At 44.1% G+C, this 17,307-nt stretch overlaps 1 protein-coding gene across 2 annotated transcripts in view; it reads left to right on the top strand.

The window, feature by feature from the left end:
- RAI14 (retinoic acid induced 14) overlaps positions 1-17,307 on the top strand; it is a 102,097-nt gene that overhangs the window by 62,414 nt on the left and 22,376 nt on the right. For both annotated transcript variants that reach the window (XM_069745974.1, XM_069745973.1), the window contains exons 4-8: positions 7,857-7,945; positions 8,982-9,046; positions 13,535-13,592; positions 14,117-14,187; positions 16,677-16,783. In XM_069745974.1, coding sequence (XP_069602075.1) covers positions 7,857-7,945; positions 8,982-9,046; positions 13,535-13,592; positions 14,117-14,187; positions 16,677-16,783 — 390 coding nt within the window. The remainder of the gene's footprint in view (positions 1-7,856; positions 7,946-8,981; positions 9,047-13,534; positions 13,593-14,116; positions 14,188-16,676; positions 16,784-17,307) is intronic.

Genomic DNA, 17,307 nt, shown 5'->3' with positions numbered 1-17,307 from the left:
TATTCCTCCAGACATTGTAAAACCCAGAAGATGAGGAATTCCTGGCATGTGCTGCACAAATAATGGGGCGGGTGGTTTGGCAGCACTGTTTTTTATTTGGGTTGTTTGTGCCAGATTATAGGAATGTGATAATGGCCAAGGTGAATTCTTGTAATCGTAGCAGACGTATCATTAAGACGCAGGCAGCGACATATAATAAGATGATTGTGATACCAGTATACAGAGCTAACACCTCCTTATCGGCTGCCGCAGTGCAAGTGCCTCCTTGGAATTCCTCGCTGCTTCCAGTAGGTGGCGCTAGAGTTCTAGGCCTCTTCCATTCCAGGTGCATGCATTGCTTAAAAGTCTCCTCATTCTGACATGTCAGGCTTGGCTTGTCACGCTCCGCACAGAGAAAAGTTACAACTTAGTCTCCTTTCTTTTTACCAAATTCATTAAGAGGCATGCCCCTCGTTAAGACTGGTGTACGTAATATCCAGTCTTGATGAATCGGCCCCTTATGCTTCATTTCTTCGCCAGGATGTTTCGCTCACAGAGCATGGTCTACACTGGATGCAATTGTATCCTTTCCACAACTGAGAGCAGGACTAATTATGGCGAAGAATTAAATGTATATTAGAAAAAAATATTCTGACCAAGTACCATGCAATTTATTATCACCCCATAATTTTTTCTGCAAGACTAGAAATTTTTGTAGCATGTAAATAAATGGGTTTGTGGGAACTTCCTGCATATTTATGGAATGTAAGTTTTGTCACATTTGACTTGGAATTAGGAGCAAAATTCGCACAATATGATTATACTGTGATTTGTATGTGGTATTGAGCAGTGTAGCGGTGAATCCAGTACTGGGATGAGAGAAACTCTAGAAAGCAGAATAGAGGTCATTATACAAGAGTACTGAGAAGTGTAGTTGTGAATCCAGCATGGGAGTGAGAAAAACACTTACTAGAAAGCAGTATGGAGGTCATTGTATAAAAGTACTGAGCAGTATAGATGTGAAGCCAGTGTATAAAGAAACACTTACTAGAAGGCAGCATAAAAGTCATAATATATCCGCGCTGAGCAGCAGAGATGTATATCCAGTGTAAGGGTGAGAGAACCACTTATGGAAGTCATTTTGCAGCAGTATTGAGCAGTGTAGCTGTGAATTGAGCACTGGCTTGAAATAAACAGCTTCAGCACGTACTGTGTATGTCTGTGCCTCTACCTTGGTCACTCTGCTCCTCTCTCTTCCTCACTCTCCCATAGGAAGCTGTAATCTGATCACTCAGTGTCTTGTTTTAAGCAGGATGGATTTTAATCATTTTTTTAGAGCAAATAGTGAGCTCAGGATAGAAATAGAGAAGTGGCTCATAAGTGGAGAAAGAAGCAGATGTCTGTTAAGATAAAAAAAAAATGTGTTCACTTACACTATTAATTTGTGCAAAGTTTGTTGGGGTGACAGTGGCCATTTAAGCTTTTTTTTTTACAAAAATTAGTTATTTTGATAATTTATCATATTTTTTAAATAATTAGGAGTGGTGGTCTCTGTTTGACCAGGGCCGTATGACTGCCCTTTTCGCTTGTCTATTTCATACATGATTCCTACCAGCGCCGCCCATCATACCTGTTGTATTTCCTTACAAAGTAGGAACTTCATCTGAGTGCCCAATGCCAGGCGGCAGCAGCTTCAGCACCATAGTAACATAGTAAGGCCGAAAAAAGACATTTGACCATCCAGTTCAGCCTATATTCCATCATAATAAATCCCCAGATCTACGTCCTTCTACAGAACCTAATTGTATGATACAATATTGTTCTGCTCCAGGAAGACATCCAGGCCTCTCTTGAACCCCTCGACTGAGTTCGCCATCACCACCTCCTCAGACAAGCAATTCCAGATTCTCACTGCCCTAACAGTAAAGAATCCTCTTCTATGTTGGTGGAAAAACCTTCTCTCCTCCAGACGCAAAGAATGCCCCCTTGTGCCCGTCACCTTCCTTGGTATAAACAGATCCTCAGCGAGATATTTGTATTGTCCCCTTATATACTTATACATGGTTATTAGATCGCCCCTCAGTCGTCTTTTTTCTAGACTAAATAATCCTAATTTCGTTAATCTATCTGGGTATTGTAGTTCTCCCATCCCCTTTATTAATTTTGTTGCCCTCCTTTGTACTCTCTCTAGTTCCATTATATCCTTCCTGAGCACCGGTGCCCAAAACTGGACACAGTACTCCATGTGCGGTCTAACTAGGGATTTGTACAGAGGCAGTATAATGCTCTCAATATGTGTATCCAGACCTCTTTTAATGCACCCCATGATCCTGTTTGCCTTGGCAGCTGCTGCCTGGCACTGGCTGCTCCAGGTAAGTTTATCATTAACTAGGATCCCCAAGTCCCTCTCCCTGTCAGATTTACCCAGTGGTTTCCCGTTCAGTGTGTAATGGTGATATTGATTCCCTCTTCCCATGTGTATAACCTTACATTTATCATTGTTAAACCTCATCTGCCACCTTTCAGCCCAAGTTTCCAACTTATCCAGATCCATCTGTAGCAGAATACTATCTTCTCTTGTATTAACTGCTTTACATAGTTTTGTATCATCTGCAAATACCGATATTTTACTGTGTAAACCTTCTACCAGATCATTAATGAATATGTTGAAGAGAACAGGTCCCAATACTGACCCCTGCGGTACCCCACTGGTCACAGCGACCCAGTTAGAGACTATACCATTTATAACCACCCTCTGCTTTCTATCACTAAGCCAGTTACTAACCCATTTACACACATTTTCCCCCAGGCCAAGCATTCTCATTTTGTGTACCAACCTCTTGTGCGGCACGGTATCAAACGCTTTGGAAAAATCGAGATATACCACGTCCAATGACTCACCGTGGTCCAGCCTATAGCTTACCTCTTCATAAAAACTGATTAGATTGGTTTGACAGGAGCGATTTCTCATAAACCCATGCTGATATGGAGTTAAACAGTTATTCTCATTGAGATAATCCAGAATAACATCCCTCAGAAACCCTTCAAATATTTTACCAACAATAGAGGTTAGACTTACTGGCCTATAATTTCCAGGTTCACTTTTAGAGCCCTTTTTGAATATTGGCACCACATTTGCTATGCGCCAGTCCTGCGGAACAGACCCTGTCGCTATAGAGTCACTAAAAATAAGAAATAATGGTTTATCTATTACATTACTTAGTTCTCTTAGTACTCGTGGGTGTATGCCATCCGGACCCGGAGATTTATCTATTTTAATCTTATTTAGCCGGTTTCGCACCTCTTCTTGGGTTAGATTGGTGACCCTTAATATAGGGTTTTCATTGTTTCTTGGGATTTCACCTAGCATTTCATTTTCCACCGTGAATACCGTGGAGAAGAAGGTGTTTAATATGTTAGCTTTTTCCTCGTCATCTACAACCATTCTTTCCTCACTATTTTTTAAGGGGCCTACATTTTCAGTTTTTATTCTTTTACTATTGATATAGTTGAAGAACAGTTTGGGATTAGTTTTACTCTCCTTAGCAATGTGCTTCTCTGTTTCCTTTTTGGCAGCTTTAATTAGTTTTTTAGATAAAGTATTTTTCTCCCTATAGTTTTTTAGAGCTTCAATGGTGCCATCCTGCTTTAGTAGTGCAAATGCTTTCTTTTTACTGTTAATTGCCTGTCTTACTTCTTTGTTTAGCCACATTGGGTTTTTCCTATTTCTAGTCCTTTTATTCCCACAAGGTATAAACCGCTTACACTGCCTATTTAGGATGTTCTTAAACATTTCCCATTTATTATCTGTATTCTTATTTCTGAGGATATTGTCCCAGTCTACCAGATTAAGGGCATCTCTAAGCTGGTCAAACTTTGCCTTCCTAAAGTTCAGTGTTTTTGTGACTCCCTGACAAGTCCCCCTAGTGAAAGACAGGTGAAACTGCACAATATTGTGGTCGCTATTTCCTAGAAGGCACCTGGAATATGCAAATTATCCTCCTCAAGCTTCAATCCCTGGTTTGGTGATGCTTTCCAAGCAGCTGGTCCCGGCTGTACCCAACGATCTTCTATCTGAGGGAGACTCTTCGCTTTTCCCAGAAGGCACCTGGAATATGTAAATTATCCTCCTCAAGCTTGAATCCCTTTGAATTTTTATGCTCTATTAAAGGCATACTGTCGCAGTTACAGAATCATGTCTGTGTATAATAGTTGCCTTAACGGTTTACCGTAGTTTTAGGGCACATACAGTCTATAGTCGTATAGTACCTAGACATACCATATAACCTGGCTGGATTGTGAGACCGCCTGTACGTGTTCACCCACCTCGTTTATCACCGCCCAGAGTGTGATTCCTGATAAAGCACAGGCCAGGGTAATTGGCCTCTGTTTTCTTGGCATGGATGCGTAAAATGGCCATAACTGGTAAAAAAAATAAAGTTTTTCTGGAATGTTGGATTTCACGCAGACCTAATTACCATCCTGTCGGAGGTCGGCTCCCAGCTGTAAATCTCCGCTACCCCAGAGACTTCATCAATAACATATGTTAGAAATAGAAATTCCATCCACCCGGAACATCAGGAAAGAAAAACATCATTGACTACCATAACATAGAGACTGGGCCTATCTGGAGGTCATGTAGGCCAAGGGGTGCCCAGGCCATAATGGGGCTAAATAGCTGATTTTTTTTTTCACTTTAAAGGGGTTGTTAAGAAAAATAATTTCTGATTTCTTCCAGAAAATGCACCATACCGGTCAATAGATTGCATCTGGAATTCTTTTTTTTTTTAACTCTGGACCATCCCTTTAAAGTGAATCTGTAAATAAAATCAATCTCCCAAAGCTAAATGCATCAATACCTTTTGTATCTTCTATCTGTTGCTGCATTCCCGAGAAAACAATGTTTTTCAGCCAAATGCTAAAAAGAGGCACGTGACAGAGCACTTTTTGAACCCCTGTCACGTGAGGTTGTTTCCCCACCCAGCCCCTGCCTCTTTAGCTTTGATTGATAGTTTGCTGCTTGTCTGACCTCAGGCTCCAGGCAAAAAAATTGAACAACAAACTATTAAGCTAAAGAGGTTGGTGCTGAGCTGGGGAACAACTTTGGGAGGCAAGGGTTGAGGAAGTTCTCTGTCACACCCAGAGCACTTAAAGCCTCATTTGCATCTGAATTAAATTGGTTTCTGCAGGATTCAACAACAGATTGAAAACTAAACCCATCCACACCTTTAGGTCTTATATCTGTTGCTGCATTTCAGAGAAATCGTCAGTTTAATTCATATGCAAATGAGGCATTAAGTGCTCTGGTCCTGACAATCTCTGCTTTCCAAAGGTGTTTCCTTGCCCAGCATCAACCTCTTTATCTTGATTGATTGGCTCAAAGTTTTGTGTTTTTTTTTCTGCCTGGGGCCTGACATCACACAGGCAGTGAGCTATCAATCAAGCTAAAGAGGCTGGTTATGGAGCGGGAAACCGCTTCAGCAGTCAGAGATTGAGAAAGTGCTCAATCGCACTTAGCACCTCCTTTGAATTAAATTGCTGATATCTCTGGAATGTAGCAACAGATAGAAAATATAAAGGTGTCGATGGATTTAGCTTTTAAAGACCTGCATACCTATAGATAATATAATAATAATAATAATAATAATAATAATAATAATAATAATAATAAAAAATAATATATATATGTGGTTTGCGAGGTTGAGTTTACTGACCGATTCCGTTTAACCTTGGCGTGTTTTGGGAGTATGTTTGAAAAACAGATTGATTGGAGGAAACCCACATAGACCAGGAAAAAACGTATGAATGAAAGCTTGTAGCATTGACAGATAAACGTTCCTCCAGAATATTCTGGGAATCTTACAACACAACAGTATATTTTGCCTTGAGTTAAACTCTCGTGAGTGTGTCGCGTCCTCCTGGGAGACCTGGGGTTAGAAGATCACTACGCATTGTGAATCGCAGATCTTCCGTTTAGCCTGTTTTTGTGTCCCATCTGAAATGAATTTGGCTTCCTTTGGTGCTGAAGAGGTTAACGACACGTTCTATGCTGGTCAGAAACTTGCAGCTCCATTTTTCAGCTGCTTCTGATCTGGTCATTACCTTTCCCTATAAAACCTGGCCAGACCTTCTCTGACTTGCCAGTGAAAGCTTTGCTTCCTAGCTCCTTGAAGACGCTGTGCTGAATAGATCATTGTTACTGGTGACTGTTGTGTGCTGTTTTTGGGTGTATTCTTTCCTCATTATCCTATGCCCATTTTGGTTGGTACATTCCTATCATTCTCTATAAACCTCTCTACCTTAGGTGACGGTTTGTTGCTTTCTGTTATCCCTGTTTTGTCTTTGTGTCTTGTTTACCTTATATTTCTGTCCTAGGCCTCATGATGTGGGGGAGCGGACAGATCAGGGTTCAGCAGGAGCATAGTAAGGTCAGAGACTCAGGCCTCTCTACCATCAGGAGTACCCCAGGACAGGGATAGTTGGGGTCCCAGTTCTTTACCGAAGACGTCACCGTGTGACATAAACTGTGAGTCAGGTCTGGACAAATACCAGTGGCTAGGTAGCCAATGGGCCAAGGAAATTTCCACCAGAAGATATCTTTTTATGTTTGTTTTCTATTGATGGCTACTAAAGTTTTTAGCTATTAATACAAAAAATCTTTCGGGTTCTTTAGTGTGGTCTAAAGCCTACAAAAATGTGTGTTCCTGGCTGGCAAAAATTAGGACGGTGGGAACAAAGATTTGGTAGCGACCAGCTAAAACCAGTTGTCTGTAAGGTTTAAAAAAGGAAGCATGGAAGCCAAGAGCTCAATGGTTGTGCTAAAGGTGTCAGCAGGTGTTGCTATATAATCCGAAAGCAGCATAATATAGTGATGGGTACCCTGATTCCAGTGATGTCACTTACTAGGCTGTTGCTGTTTCTGTAAAAAGTGTTTTATCAGCAGCAGGTAAAAACTAGAAGCCTTTGTCTCGCGCCTCCTGGTCCACCACTGATGAGCAGCTTTCTGTCAGTCCGTTGTGTGTGCGAGTTATACAGGGCTCAGCGTTCTGAGCTCTGCTAGATCTGCAGCGCAGAGAACGGTGAGCATGTGCGACCATTGCTACATTCCATTGTCTATGGAGTGGGGGTCGCATCAGGGACTTGAGGACCATCGTTCTCTTGATCGGTGCGGGTCTCGGCGGCCAGAATTTCCGCAATCGTACAGTTCTAATCCATCTTATGGATAGGCGATAAATGAGTTTGGGCCAAGCCCTCCTAAGGATATGGCCATCTTTAGGCTCAAGGTATCAAGCATTCAACCTGTAGCCAAACGTGTTGGCAAGGTCTTGTTATCTTCTTAAAATCAGTGTTCAATTAAATCTGCAGGTGAATTTCATGGTCAATGGCCCTGTCGAATTTAACCTGCAGATCCAAAGATTGTATCCAGTGTAGACAATGCTCTGTGAGCTAAACAGGCTGGACTCCATTGTAACAAACCAACAGATAGATCTGTGCATTGACTACTGATGTATTTTGGTCATAGAGGATGGTGGCCAAATAATTAGACAAATAACTTTTTTAAATTTTATGGCTCTGTGAAAATGTGGAAGGAGGATCGGATGCCCCTATACAATCTGTATGTGTCTCCATGGTGACAGACTACGAATAAGCCCTTTGTAGTCTGATCCTGCAGCCATGCTCCTTCCTGTCCATTCCCCGCTTTTTGGTATCACACATCCTGATCTATGAAATGTGACTGCAGGATCCGACTACACGGGGCTTGTTTGTAGTCTGGCCAGCCTCCTGCCATAAGAATTGGATAATGAGATTTTTTTGTGTGTGTATGAGCTGAAGCTTCTGTTCTCCACAGTAAAATGAAGTTGCTTTTGGGTTTTCAGGTTTCACCTCGCTGTCACGAAGGGCAACGCAGAGTGTCTGAGGGTCATGTTGGCGCATGGGGTAGATGTCGCAGCTCAGGATCTCTCAGGTATCGTAGTCTGCAGTCTGTTCTGATGCAACTTTGTAAATGATCGTAGTTAAAGTCACTTACCGTTTTGTGCACACAGCTCCTGTGCTGGTCTATATGTTTCAGTAAGACCTCAAACAAAAAAGGTTTATTAAGAAGGACAATCTGTAGAAGCGTAGATCTACTTTAACCCCTTCACGCCATGACCATTTTCCCTTTTTTTTCCCCCTGTCCTATAGCCATATTAGGGTTTTTTTTTTCGGGCCAAGTTGTAGTTTTGCATGCCACCATTGATTTTTACCATATAGTGTGCTGGAAAACAGGTAAAAAAATTCCAAGTGCAGCAAAATTGCAAAATAAAGTGCAATTCCACAATTTTTTTTTTATCTACCATATTCATTACATGGTAAAACTGACCTGTTAATATGATTCCCCAGGTCCGCACGAGTTCAGATACCAAACATCTATAGTTTTTTTTTTTTATTATTTAATTGATGAAAAAAAAAAATTCTGAAATTTGTATGAAAAACTTTTTTGCTTTTGTCGCCATTTTCCCAGACCCATAGCGTTTCCATTTTTCGAGATCTGGAGCTGAGTGAGGGCTTATTCTTTGTGCCCCGATCTGACATTTTTATTGTACCGTTTTGGATTAGAAACAATGTTTGGATTTCATTTTATTGCAAAAAAAAAAAAAAATCTGGTGTTTTTGATTTTTTTTTTTTTTTTCATTGCAATGTTTACCGGTCGGATTCATGTTTCATATCTTGATAGATCGGACATTTCTGAATGCAGCGATACCAGATATCTGTTTTTTTTTGTTTTTTTTTATTACTTTATTTTCAATGGAGCACAATTTGAATGTTTTTTTTTTTTTTTTAATACTGTCCATCCTGCCATGCGTCATCTATAGCACGGGGGTCTGGCTCTGACGCAGCAGAGGGTCCTTTAGCCCCCCTGATATATTGGTCTCCTGCTGCTGAATTTGCACTCACTGTAATGGCACCCTTGCGTTTTTTTATTTTATTTTTTATCATAGTTCTGTTTGTATTTCTTGCAGGTCACAATGTTTTACACCTGGCGGTGAAGCACGGCCACATAGAGTGCATCAAGAGACTTCTCCAGGTAAGTACCCCAACAACTGACCGCGATAGGGTGACCCCAAATAATCCCATCCGTACATTCTCCCCAAAACTACCCATAGACCCCCATGAATGGGATTATATCAGCAGCTCAAGTGTTGCGGATTTTTCCATGTATTCTGCTGGTTACAATCTTACCTGTCGCCCCGTTTAGCCATTAGGAAAGAGCCGGGCTGCCCTAGGAAGGATCAGAATAAAATAATGGTGCATAGAGCCAGGATGTCGTCACATTCCCAAAATATGTCGCCCATTTCTCCATAAAGAAACAGACGGATAACGAGGAACTGCTCATCAGGAGCGCGCCTGTTGCTCCTCGTCTTCACAACTTCCCTAATGGTGCCATGAGAATGTCACCTGTCCAATACCAGCACCAATTAACCCTTTACTGACTGCATTGACTTCCAGAAAAGGTCAGAGTAGGAGACATCTTAGATCCCCAAGAGGGTGCAGATGACACGGTACTTACACACCCTACAGTGCAAGCCTGACTCTATCAATAGCATCAAATTCTAAAGCCCACGCCTCCCAGCCCATCTCCGAGACTCTTCTAATCCCCCCGTTTGAGCCTCTCTTCCAAGCCCTCCCATCTCTGAGCCTCTCTTCCAAGCCCTCTCATCTCCAAGGCTCTCTTCCAAGCCCTCTCGTCTCCAAGGCTCTCTCTTCCAAGCCCTCTCGTCCCTGAGACTCTCTCTTCCAAGCCCTCTCGTCCCTGAGACTCTCTCTTCCAAGCCCTCTCGTCTCCAAGGCTCTCTTCCAAGCCCTCTCGTCCCCGAGACTCTCTCTTCCAAGCCCTCTCATCTCCAAGGCTCTCTTCCAAGCCCTCTCGTCCCCGAGACTCTCTCTTCCAAGCCCTCTCGTCTCCAAGACTCTCTTCCAAGCCCTCTCGTCCCCGAGACTCTCTCTTCCAAGCCCTCTCGTCTCCAAGGCTCTCTTCCAAGCCCTCTCGTCTCCAAGGTTCTCTTCCAAGCCCTCTCGTCCCTGAGACTCTCTCTTCCAAGCCCTCTTGTCTCCAAGGCTTTCTTCCAAGCCCTCTTGTCCCTGAGACTCTCTCTTCCAAGCCCTCTCGTCTCCAAGGCTCTCTTCCAAGCCATCCCATCTCTGAGCCTCTCTTCCAAGCCCTCTCGTCCCCGAGACTCTCTTCCAAGCCCTCTCATCTGAAACTCTCTTCCAAGCCCTCCTGTCTGACTCTCTTGCAAGCCCTCCCGTCTGAGCCTCTCTTGCAAGCCCTCCCGTCTCAGAGGCTCTCTTCCAAGCCCTCCCGTTTCCTAGACTCTCTTCCTAGCCCTCCTGTCTCCGAGACTCTCTCTTCCAAGCCCTCCCGTTTCCTAGACTCTCTTCCAAGCCCTCCCGTCTCCGAGACACTCTCTTCCAAGCCCTCCCGTCTCAGAGGCTCTCTTCCAAGCCCTCCCGTTTCCTAGACTCTCTTCCTAGCCCTCCTGTCTCCGAGACTCTCTCTTCCAAGCCCTCCCGTTTCCTAGACTCTCTTCCAAGCCCTCCCGTCTCCGAGACTCTCTCTTCCAAGCCCTCCCGTCTCCGAGACTCTCTCTTCCAAGCCCTCCCGTCTCCGAGACTCTCTCTTCCAAGCCCTCCCATCTCCGAGACTCTCTCTTCCAAGCCCTCCCGTCTCCGAGACTCTCTCTCTTCCAAGCCCTCCCGTCTCAGAGGCTCTCTTCCAAGCCCTCTCGTCTCAGAGGCTCTCTTCCAAGCCCTCTCGTCCCTGAGACTCTCTCTTCCAAGCCCTCTCGTCTCAGAGGCTCTCTTCCAAGCCTTTCCATTATCTGACCTGCAATTAAAGGGAATTTAATAGACTTTGTAAGATATTCTCACCATTTTGAAGATCTCTGCATGCTGGGCGTAATCGGGGCAGGTGTCCAGACCCACAACGTAAACTGAACTAATGCCATTCACTGACAGCCAGCAGAGGTCTGTTCAGGCACCGGTCACAAAGCGTATTACAAAGTTGCAGAACTTTTTTTTTATATGACCCAATGTATGAAGTTGAACTTTTCTGTGCTGTAGCTTTAAGGACCGGAACAACGTGAAGCGCGAGGGCGCCTAGTACCAGATAAACAGGATTGCTGCTGATTAGTAAACCCATACAATGGCGGCATTTACGGGACAGTCCCCTCCATTCAGTAAAGCCGCTGTGGCAGAAAATTCCCCGTAATCTTTCCCGTATGACGCCGAACCACTGGCCGAGGCTCCATCTCCAGCAGCTGCTCCTTTGTCCGGCTCCTGACGTGTGTGAACCTGAGCGTAGAGGGGTTGTGCATCCCCTCGATCAGGAGCCATGCACTGAGCCTGACCCTTCTGAAAATGGCCAAATTCCTGGCGTGTTTGCTGTGGGCCGGAAGCGACAATGTGAAGGTCACTGACCGTCATCTCTGTGGCCCCCAGCCCACGCTTTTTATGGATGCGCTTTATAACGGAGTCCATCCCCCTTCTCTTCTTTATTATTTGGAAATTGCATTTTAAGTGATTTTCCAATATTTCTCTGTAGTGGTAATTATAGAAAAATGAAGGATTAATGTCTCCATTACAATATCCTACCAATTTGGGTCCGACAGCCGGGACCTCCACGATCAGCTGTGTGCAGGTCCCATGACGGATGTACAGAGACAGAACAGCAGAGCGCCGTACACTGTGCAGTGGCCATGCCTAGTACTGCAGCTCAGCTCTATTCTTAGGTGCAGTACCCAAGAGCGGCCACTACATGGCGTAGGGAGCTGAGCTGTTCTCACTCTGTACACTGTATATCCGGCTGTCGTCAGACCTGCAAACAGCAGGTCGTGTTGGTGTTGGGTACGAGACCCCCACTAATGTCATAGTGGTGACCTATTCTAAGGGAAAGGCCATCAATATCTAAGTAATGTACAACTTCTTTTAAAATGTTTTCAAGTGCCCTTTTAGTAGTTATTTTTGGGGTCTATCCTCCATCAACAAGAGGAAAGTGCCAATAAAAAGCGTCTCGAGCTGGAGTAGCTGACTATCCGTACATTGGAAGGATGGCCCATTCATTTGCCCTATGGAGAAGCGGACTCCATATTTTGGAAGGCCAACCCATTCATTTGCCCTGTGGTGGCACTGTAGAGGGGCTGACTATCCGTATATTGGAAGGACGGCCCATTCATTTGCCCTGTGGTGGCGCTGTAGATGGGCTGACTATCCGTATATTGGAAGGACAGCCCATTCATTTGCCCTGTGGTGGCACTGTAGAGGGGCTGACTATCCGTATATTGGAAGGGCGGCCCATTCATTTGCCCTGTGGTGGCACTGTAGAGGGGCTGACTATCCGTATATTGGAAGGGTGGCCCATTCATTTGCCCTGTGGTGGCGCTGTAGATGGGCTGACTATCCGTATATTGGAAGGGCGGCCCATTCATTTGCCCTGTGGTGGCGCTGTAGAGGAGCTGACTATCCGTATATTGGAAGGACGGCCCATTCATTTGCCCTGTGGTGGCGCTGTAGAGGGGCTGACTATCCATATATTGGAAGGACAGCCCATTCATTTGCCCTGTGGTGGCGCTGTAGAGGGGCTGACTATCCGTACATTGGAAGGACGGCCTATTCATTTGCCCTGTGGTGGCGTTGTAGAGGGGCTGACTATCCGTATATTGGAAGGACGGCCCATTCATTTGCCCTGTGGTGGCGCTGTAGAGGGGCTGACTATCTGTATATTGGAAGGACGGCACATTCATTTGCCCTGTGGTGGCGCTGTAGAGGGGCTGACTATCTGTATATTGGAAGGACGGCACATTCATTTGCCCTGTGGTGGCGCTGTAGAGGGGCTGACTATCCGTATATTGGAAGGGCGGCCCATTCATTTGCCCTGTGGTGGCGCTGTAGATGGGCTGACTATCCGTATATTGGAAGGACGGCCTATTCATTTGCCCTGTGGTGGCGTTGTAGAGGGGCTGACTATCCATATATTGGAAGGACGGCCTATTCATTTGCCCTGTGGTGGCGCTGTAGAGGGGCTAACTATCCGTATATTGGAAGGACGGCACATTCATTTGCCCTGTGGTGGCGCTGTAGAGGGGCTGACTATCCGTATATTGGAAGGACGGCCCATTCATTTGCCCTGTGGTGGCGCTGTAGAGGGACTGACTATCCGTATATTGGAAGGACGGCCCATTCATTTGCCCTGTGGTGGCGCTGTATAGGAGCTGACTATCCGTATATTGGAAGGACAGCCCATTCATTTGCCCTGTGGTGGCGCTGTAGAGGGACTGAATATCCGTATATTGGAATGGCGGCCCATCCATTTGCCCTGTTGTGTTGCTAAGGAGGAACTGAGCACTTGCTGCTGAATTCTCCCACAGATCACGACTGATTGCTTTGACTTGGCACCATCAATTTATATTTAATAAGAACTGTGTAATACTTAATTTCTCCTGCGGGGGAGCTGTAGGGGAATTGAACAGTGATTCCTGTCTGTAAATGTTGCTGTTCTTTTGTGATTGTTTTCTAGGCTAAATGTCCGGCGGATTGCATTGATAATCTGGGGAGAACCTGCATGCATTATGCCGGTGAGTTACCTGAGAGGTCGTAATTGCCACTAGTTCTGACTGGGGGGCTAGGGGGGCAGATATTTGGCATTTAGCGCTGCACAGCAGACTCCCATCACACCTGATAGCCCAAGCCTACTGCATGGGGGTGTTCTAAACAAGAGGAGCAGAAGCCCGGCTGGAAATTGGTAGTTAAGCCTGTGCTCCGCTGGTCTCCCCTCCTTCTCTGTAGTCGTGGTCGGTATGTGACCGCTGCAGCCGATCAGTGACTACAGATGTTAAGCACAGATCATGCTGGAGGAGAAAGAGGGAAGATACCGAGGATTAATAGTTATGTGCTATTTCTTTTAACCATTCTGGGGCCATATATAAAAGTAAAAAAAGGGGCAGAACATTCCTTTAAGGGTCCGCCAGCCCACGGTCACCTGGTACCTTCCTGTTGATAACCATTTTGGCCTTGATCCGTCATCGTTGTTTCTCCCACTTTCTACAGTCGTTATTACAGGAATCCGCGCAGTATTTACAATGGACGTCTTGTTTTTCAGCTGCGACCGGCTCCGTCCCCGCGCTGCAGATCCTGTGCGACCACAAATGCCTTCTAAATGTCAGAGACTCGGTAAGAAACCGATAAACTTATACTGGATTCTCTGTGAACGGACCGAGCGACGAGCCGGGTTACAGGGATGTTCTCCTACGTACAGGAGATGAATGTGACGCGTTCGATGACGAGGAGTGATGCGTTTCTCCAATATAACCTCTGATAACTTGCAGGGAGTTAGAATCTGCCCCGGTCATGTGATGGATGCACAGCTACACAGCTCGTCACAGTACAATTATCGGAGCTGAGTCTCATCACAAAATGTAGTGTTGTCTGCCGACTATGTAATATTCCCCAGAACAAGCAGAAAAACCCTGGTGGGTCATGTCGGGAAATCTGGATGATAAATCTCATTTTTGCACTGACCAGTTGGGATTGAGGGAAAACTTGGCAGTAATGGTTCAGTTTTCCTGCAGCGCCCCCAGAGGGGAAATTAAGTATTGCCACTTCTTATTTTTTCTTTGTTAATGGACAATCCCTTTAATTTCTGTAGACATGGCACCATGGTGGTTATTGAATCCCAGGTATATTGGACTTTCCCTACATCACCGCTTCTCACCGGCCGATATATAATACCGCAGGATTACACACTTCAGATTGGATTTGGGAACGAGTTTCGGAAGAAATCATCTGAAAATCTCCTGGCCTACATTTCTGTAATCTCCACATTGTTTAATACCTAAACCTTGGAATTATAAAAAAAAAAAAAAAATACTCTGTGATGAATTGATGGTAACGATAGTGATGGTGTATGAAGCGGTACTGTCCACGGTCATACGGGCGTTATGCCATTATTCCGCCTTCAGAGCTGAAAGCCGCCCACACGCCTCATGTAAACTCAGATTTTTGTGGCGATCTCCCCTGTAATCGGCGGATCGCCTCGTGTCTGGGGGCTGGGAAGAAGCTGTGGTGGCCTCTTCAGGTGAAATGTGGTATTACATGGTCCCCATTCCAATGAATGTGAGCCAAGTCCTCCAAAGCTGGGGCTGCACAAATGGAACAACCCCTACAAGATGTTTTCGTTATTCGTAGTACATGTCTGGCTCTAGTCCACCAAAACGGGAGCCACCGGTACAAAAATATAAGGGGTCACACCGACCTTGTGAAAACTTGAACATTCCAACTTGTGTTATAATAAAAGTGGAAGTGGATGACTGTAAAATGCACTTTAGCCTAAAACCATTTCAACCATTTTCAGTTAAAAAAAAAAAAAAATAATAATAATGATTTACATATTTTATATCCATCAAAGCTTAATTTTAGATTTAAATTCTCTCTGCGGTCACCACTAGGGGGAGCTCATTCCATAGTTTCTTATACATGTGTATGCGGTGAGCTCCTAAGCTCCCCCTAGTGGTGGCTGATGGCAGACAGAAAATTATCAAGGTCAAAAATGGTCTTTTTTTTTTTTTTCTTTTATTCACTTTTTTTTTCCCAAGCCCGTCCTTTGGTTCCAGAGATGAGTCTTTTTTTTATTTTTATTTTTTTAATTAGTATTAATTTTTGTGGCCTTTACGAAGGGGGTGTGGCTCCATGATCCTCTGGGGCGTGTCTTATGACCGTAAAATGTAAGACTAAATAAAAAGGTCCACATCTCTTTAAACAGTGTGACGGATGTAAAAAAAAACAAATTTCATACTCTAGGGAACAGCGGAAATGAAATCAGAGCCTAAACTGGACACTTTTTTTGACTTGGTGATATGTCTCTTTAAAGGGTTGTTCCCCTCTTTATAAATGGGTGTTGCTTGGTAGCGCTTGAAAAAAAAAAAAACACAAGCAAATGTTCAATTTACTGTCTATTAATTAATTTTCAGCTGTTCTTGGGATGTGAACACTATTGTTTAGAGCTTATTGCCTAGGAGACCGACCACTACTGCGGTCTAGCAGCAGTGACTAAGCATACGCCATGTTTACAAGTTATTTTTTTTATTTTTCTGTTCTTTTCTATTCTCTGTTCCGAAGCTGACCGGGATCTCTGTTGCCCGCTGTTACCTCCTAATCCTGGACAGTTGGAGAGTAGTGCTTAGAAACAAGACTACAGTGGTGGTCGGTCTCCTAGGCAACGAGCTGCAAACAAAACAAAAAAAAAAAGTGTTAATATCCCAAGAATGAATGTAAATTTTCATAAGTAGTAAACTGCAAAAGTGTTTGTTTTTACAAGTTCTATACATATACTATCAAATACCTCAATTTAGAAATGTTGTATAGTTCTTCCGATTGGCCCTGTCTATTTGCTCACGTACAGGGCATTGCAGTAGCTTAGGTATCCATGGTTACAACCACTCATCTAGTGACAGTTGCTAGTGGTTGTAACCATGGATACCTACGCTATTGCAATGGTCTGCACATGAGGAAAGAGACATAGCTAATCAGAAGAACTATACAACATTTCTTATTGGAAGCTATTTGCTAATATAATTATTATACCTCCTACATATTGAGATAGGATCTTCGTATTTAAGAACGTTCTTTTTAAATTATTATTTTTTTTGTTCTGTATTTGGCAGGACGGTCACACTCCTCTGCTGGTTTCCGTTCATCAAGGCCACGTGGAGGCGTGTAAGTGCCTCCTAGACCATAGAGCGGATGCAAACCTGGCAGATAAGAACGGAAAGTAAGTCTACGATATCGATGTGCAGCAAGAAGGTCTGCTACACGCTCCTGGGGGTAATGCCTGGTTTAAAGGGAGACTAACATCAAACATTTATATGGAAAGTGTTCTTAAAGGGTTAAACCAATGAGAGTTATGTGCACTAGCATAGACTGAGACCTGATGGTGCGGCATTAAAGGGGTATTCCTATAATAATAGGTGAGGATTTGCAATCACACACTAATCTCAGGGGTCAGAATGCCAGAACCCCCGCTTATCCATAAATGAAGAAACAACAGTACTACTCCAGTGATGGAGCTTCGCCAGAATATTGCCCCTGACACATTCTTACCACCCCAATAATCATGGTCGGAAAAAGTCTCAGAAATCGTAATCATTATAATATCATGACATATACTTCAGATATGCAGATACTATAATAAAGTAGGAATGCCCCTTTAAGATAATCATAGACCCATTTCGGTCTGGAGATGGAATTGGACGGCATTACTGCTGTATAGAACATACTTTAGAAAAATTCACGTTC

The sequence above is a fragment of the Ranitomeya imitator genome, chromosome 1, assembly GCF_032444005.1.
Source record: "Ranitomeya imitator isolate aRanImi1 chromosome 1, aRanImi1.pri, whole genome shotgun sequence".
Taxonomy (NCBI): Eukaryota; Metazoa; Chordata; class Amphibia; order Anura; family Dendrobatidae; genus Ranitomeya; species Ranitomeya imitator.
The sequence above is the reverse complement of the archived record's forward strand: the minus strand, read 5'-3'. Positions and strand labels throughout refer to the sequence as shown.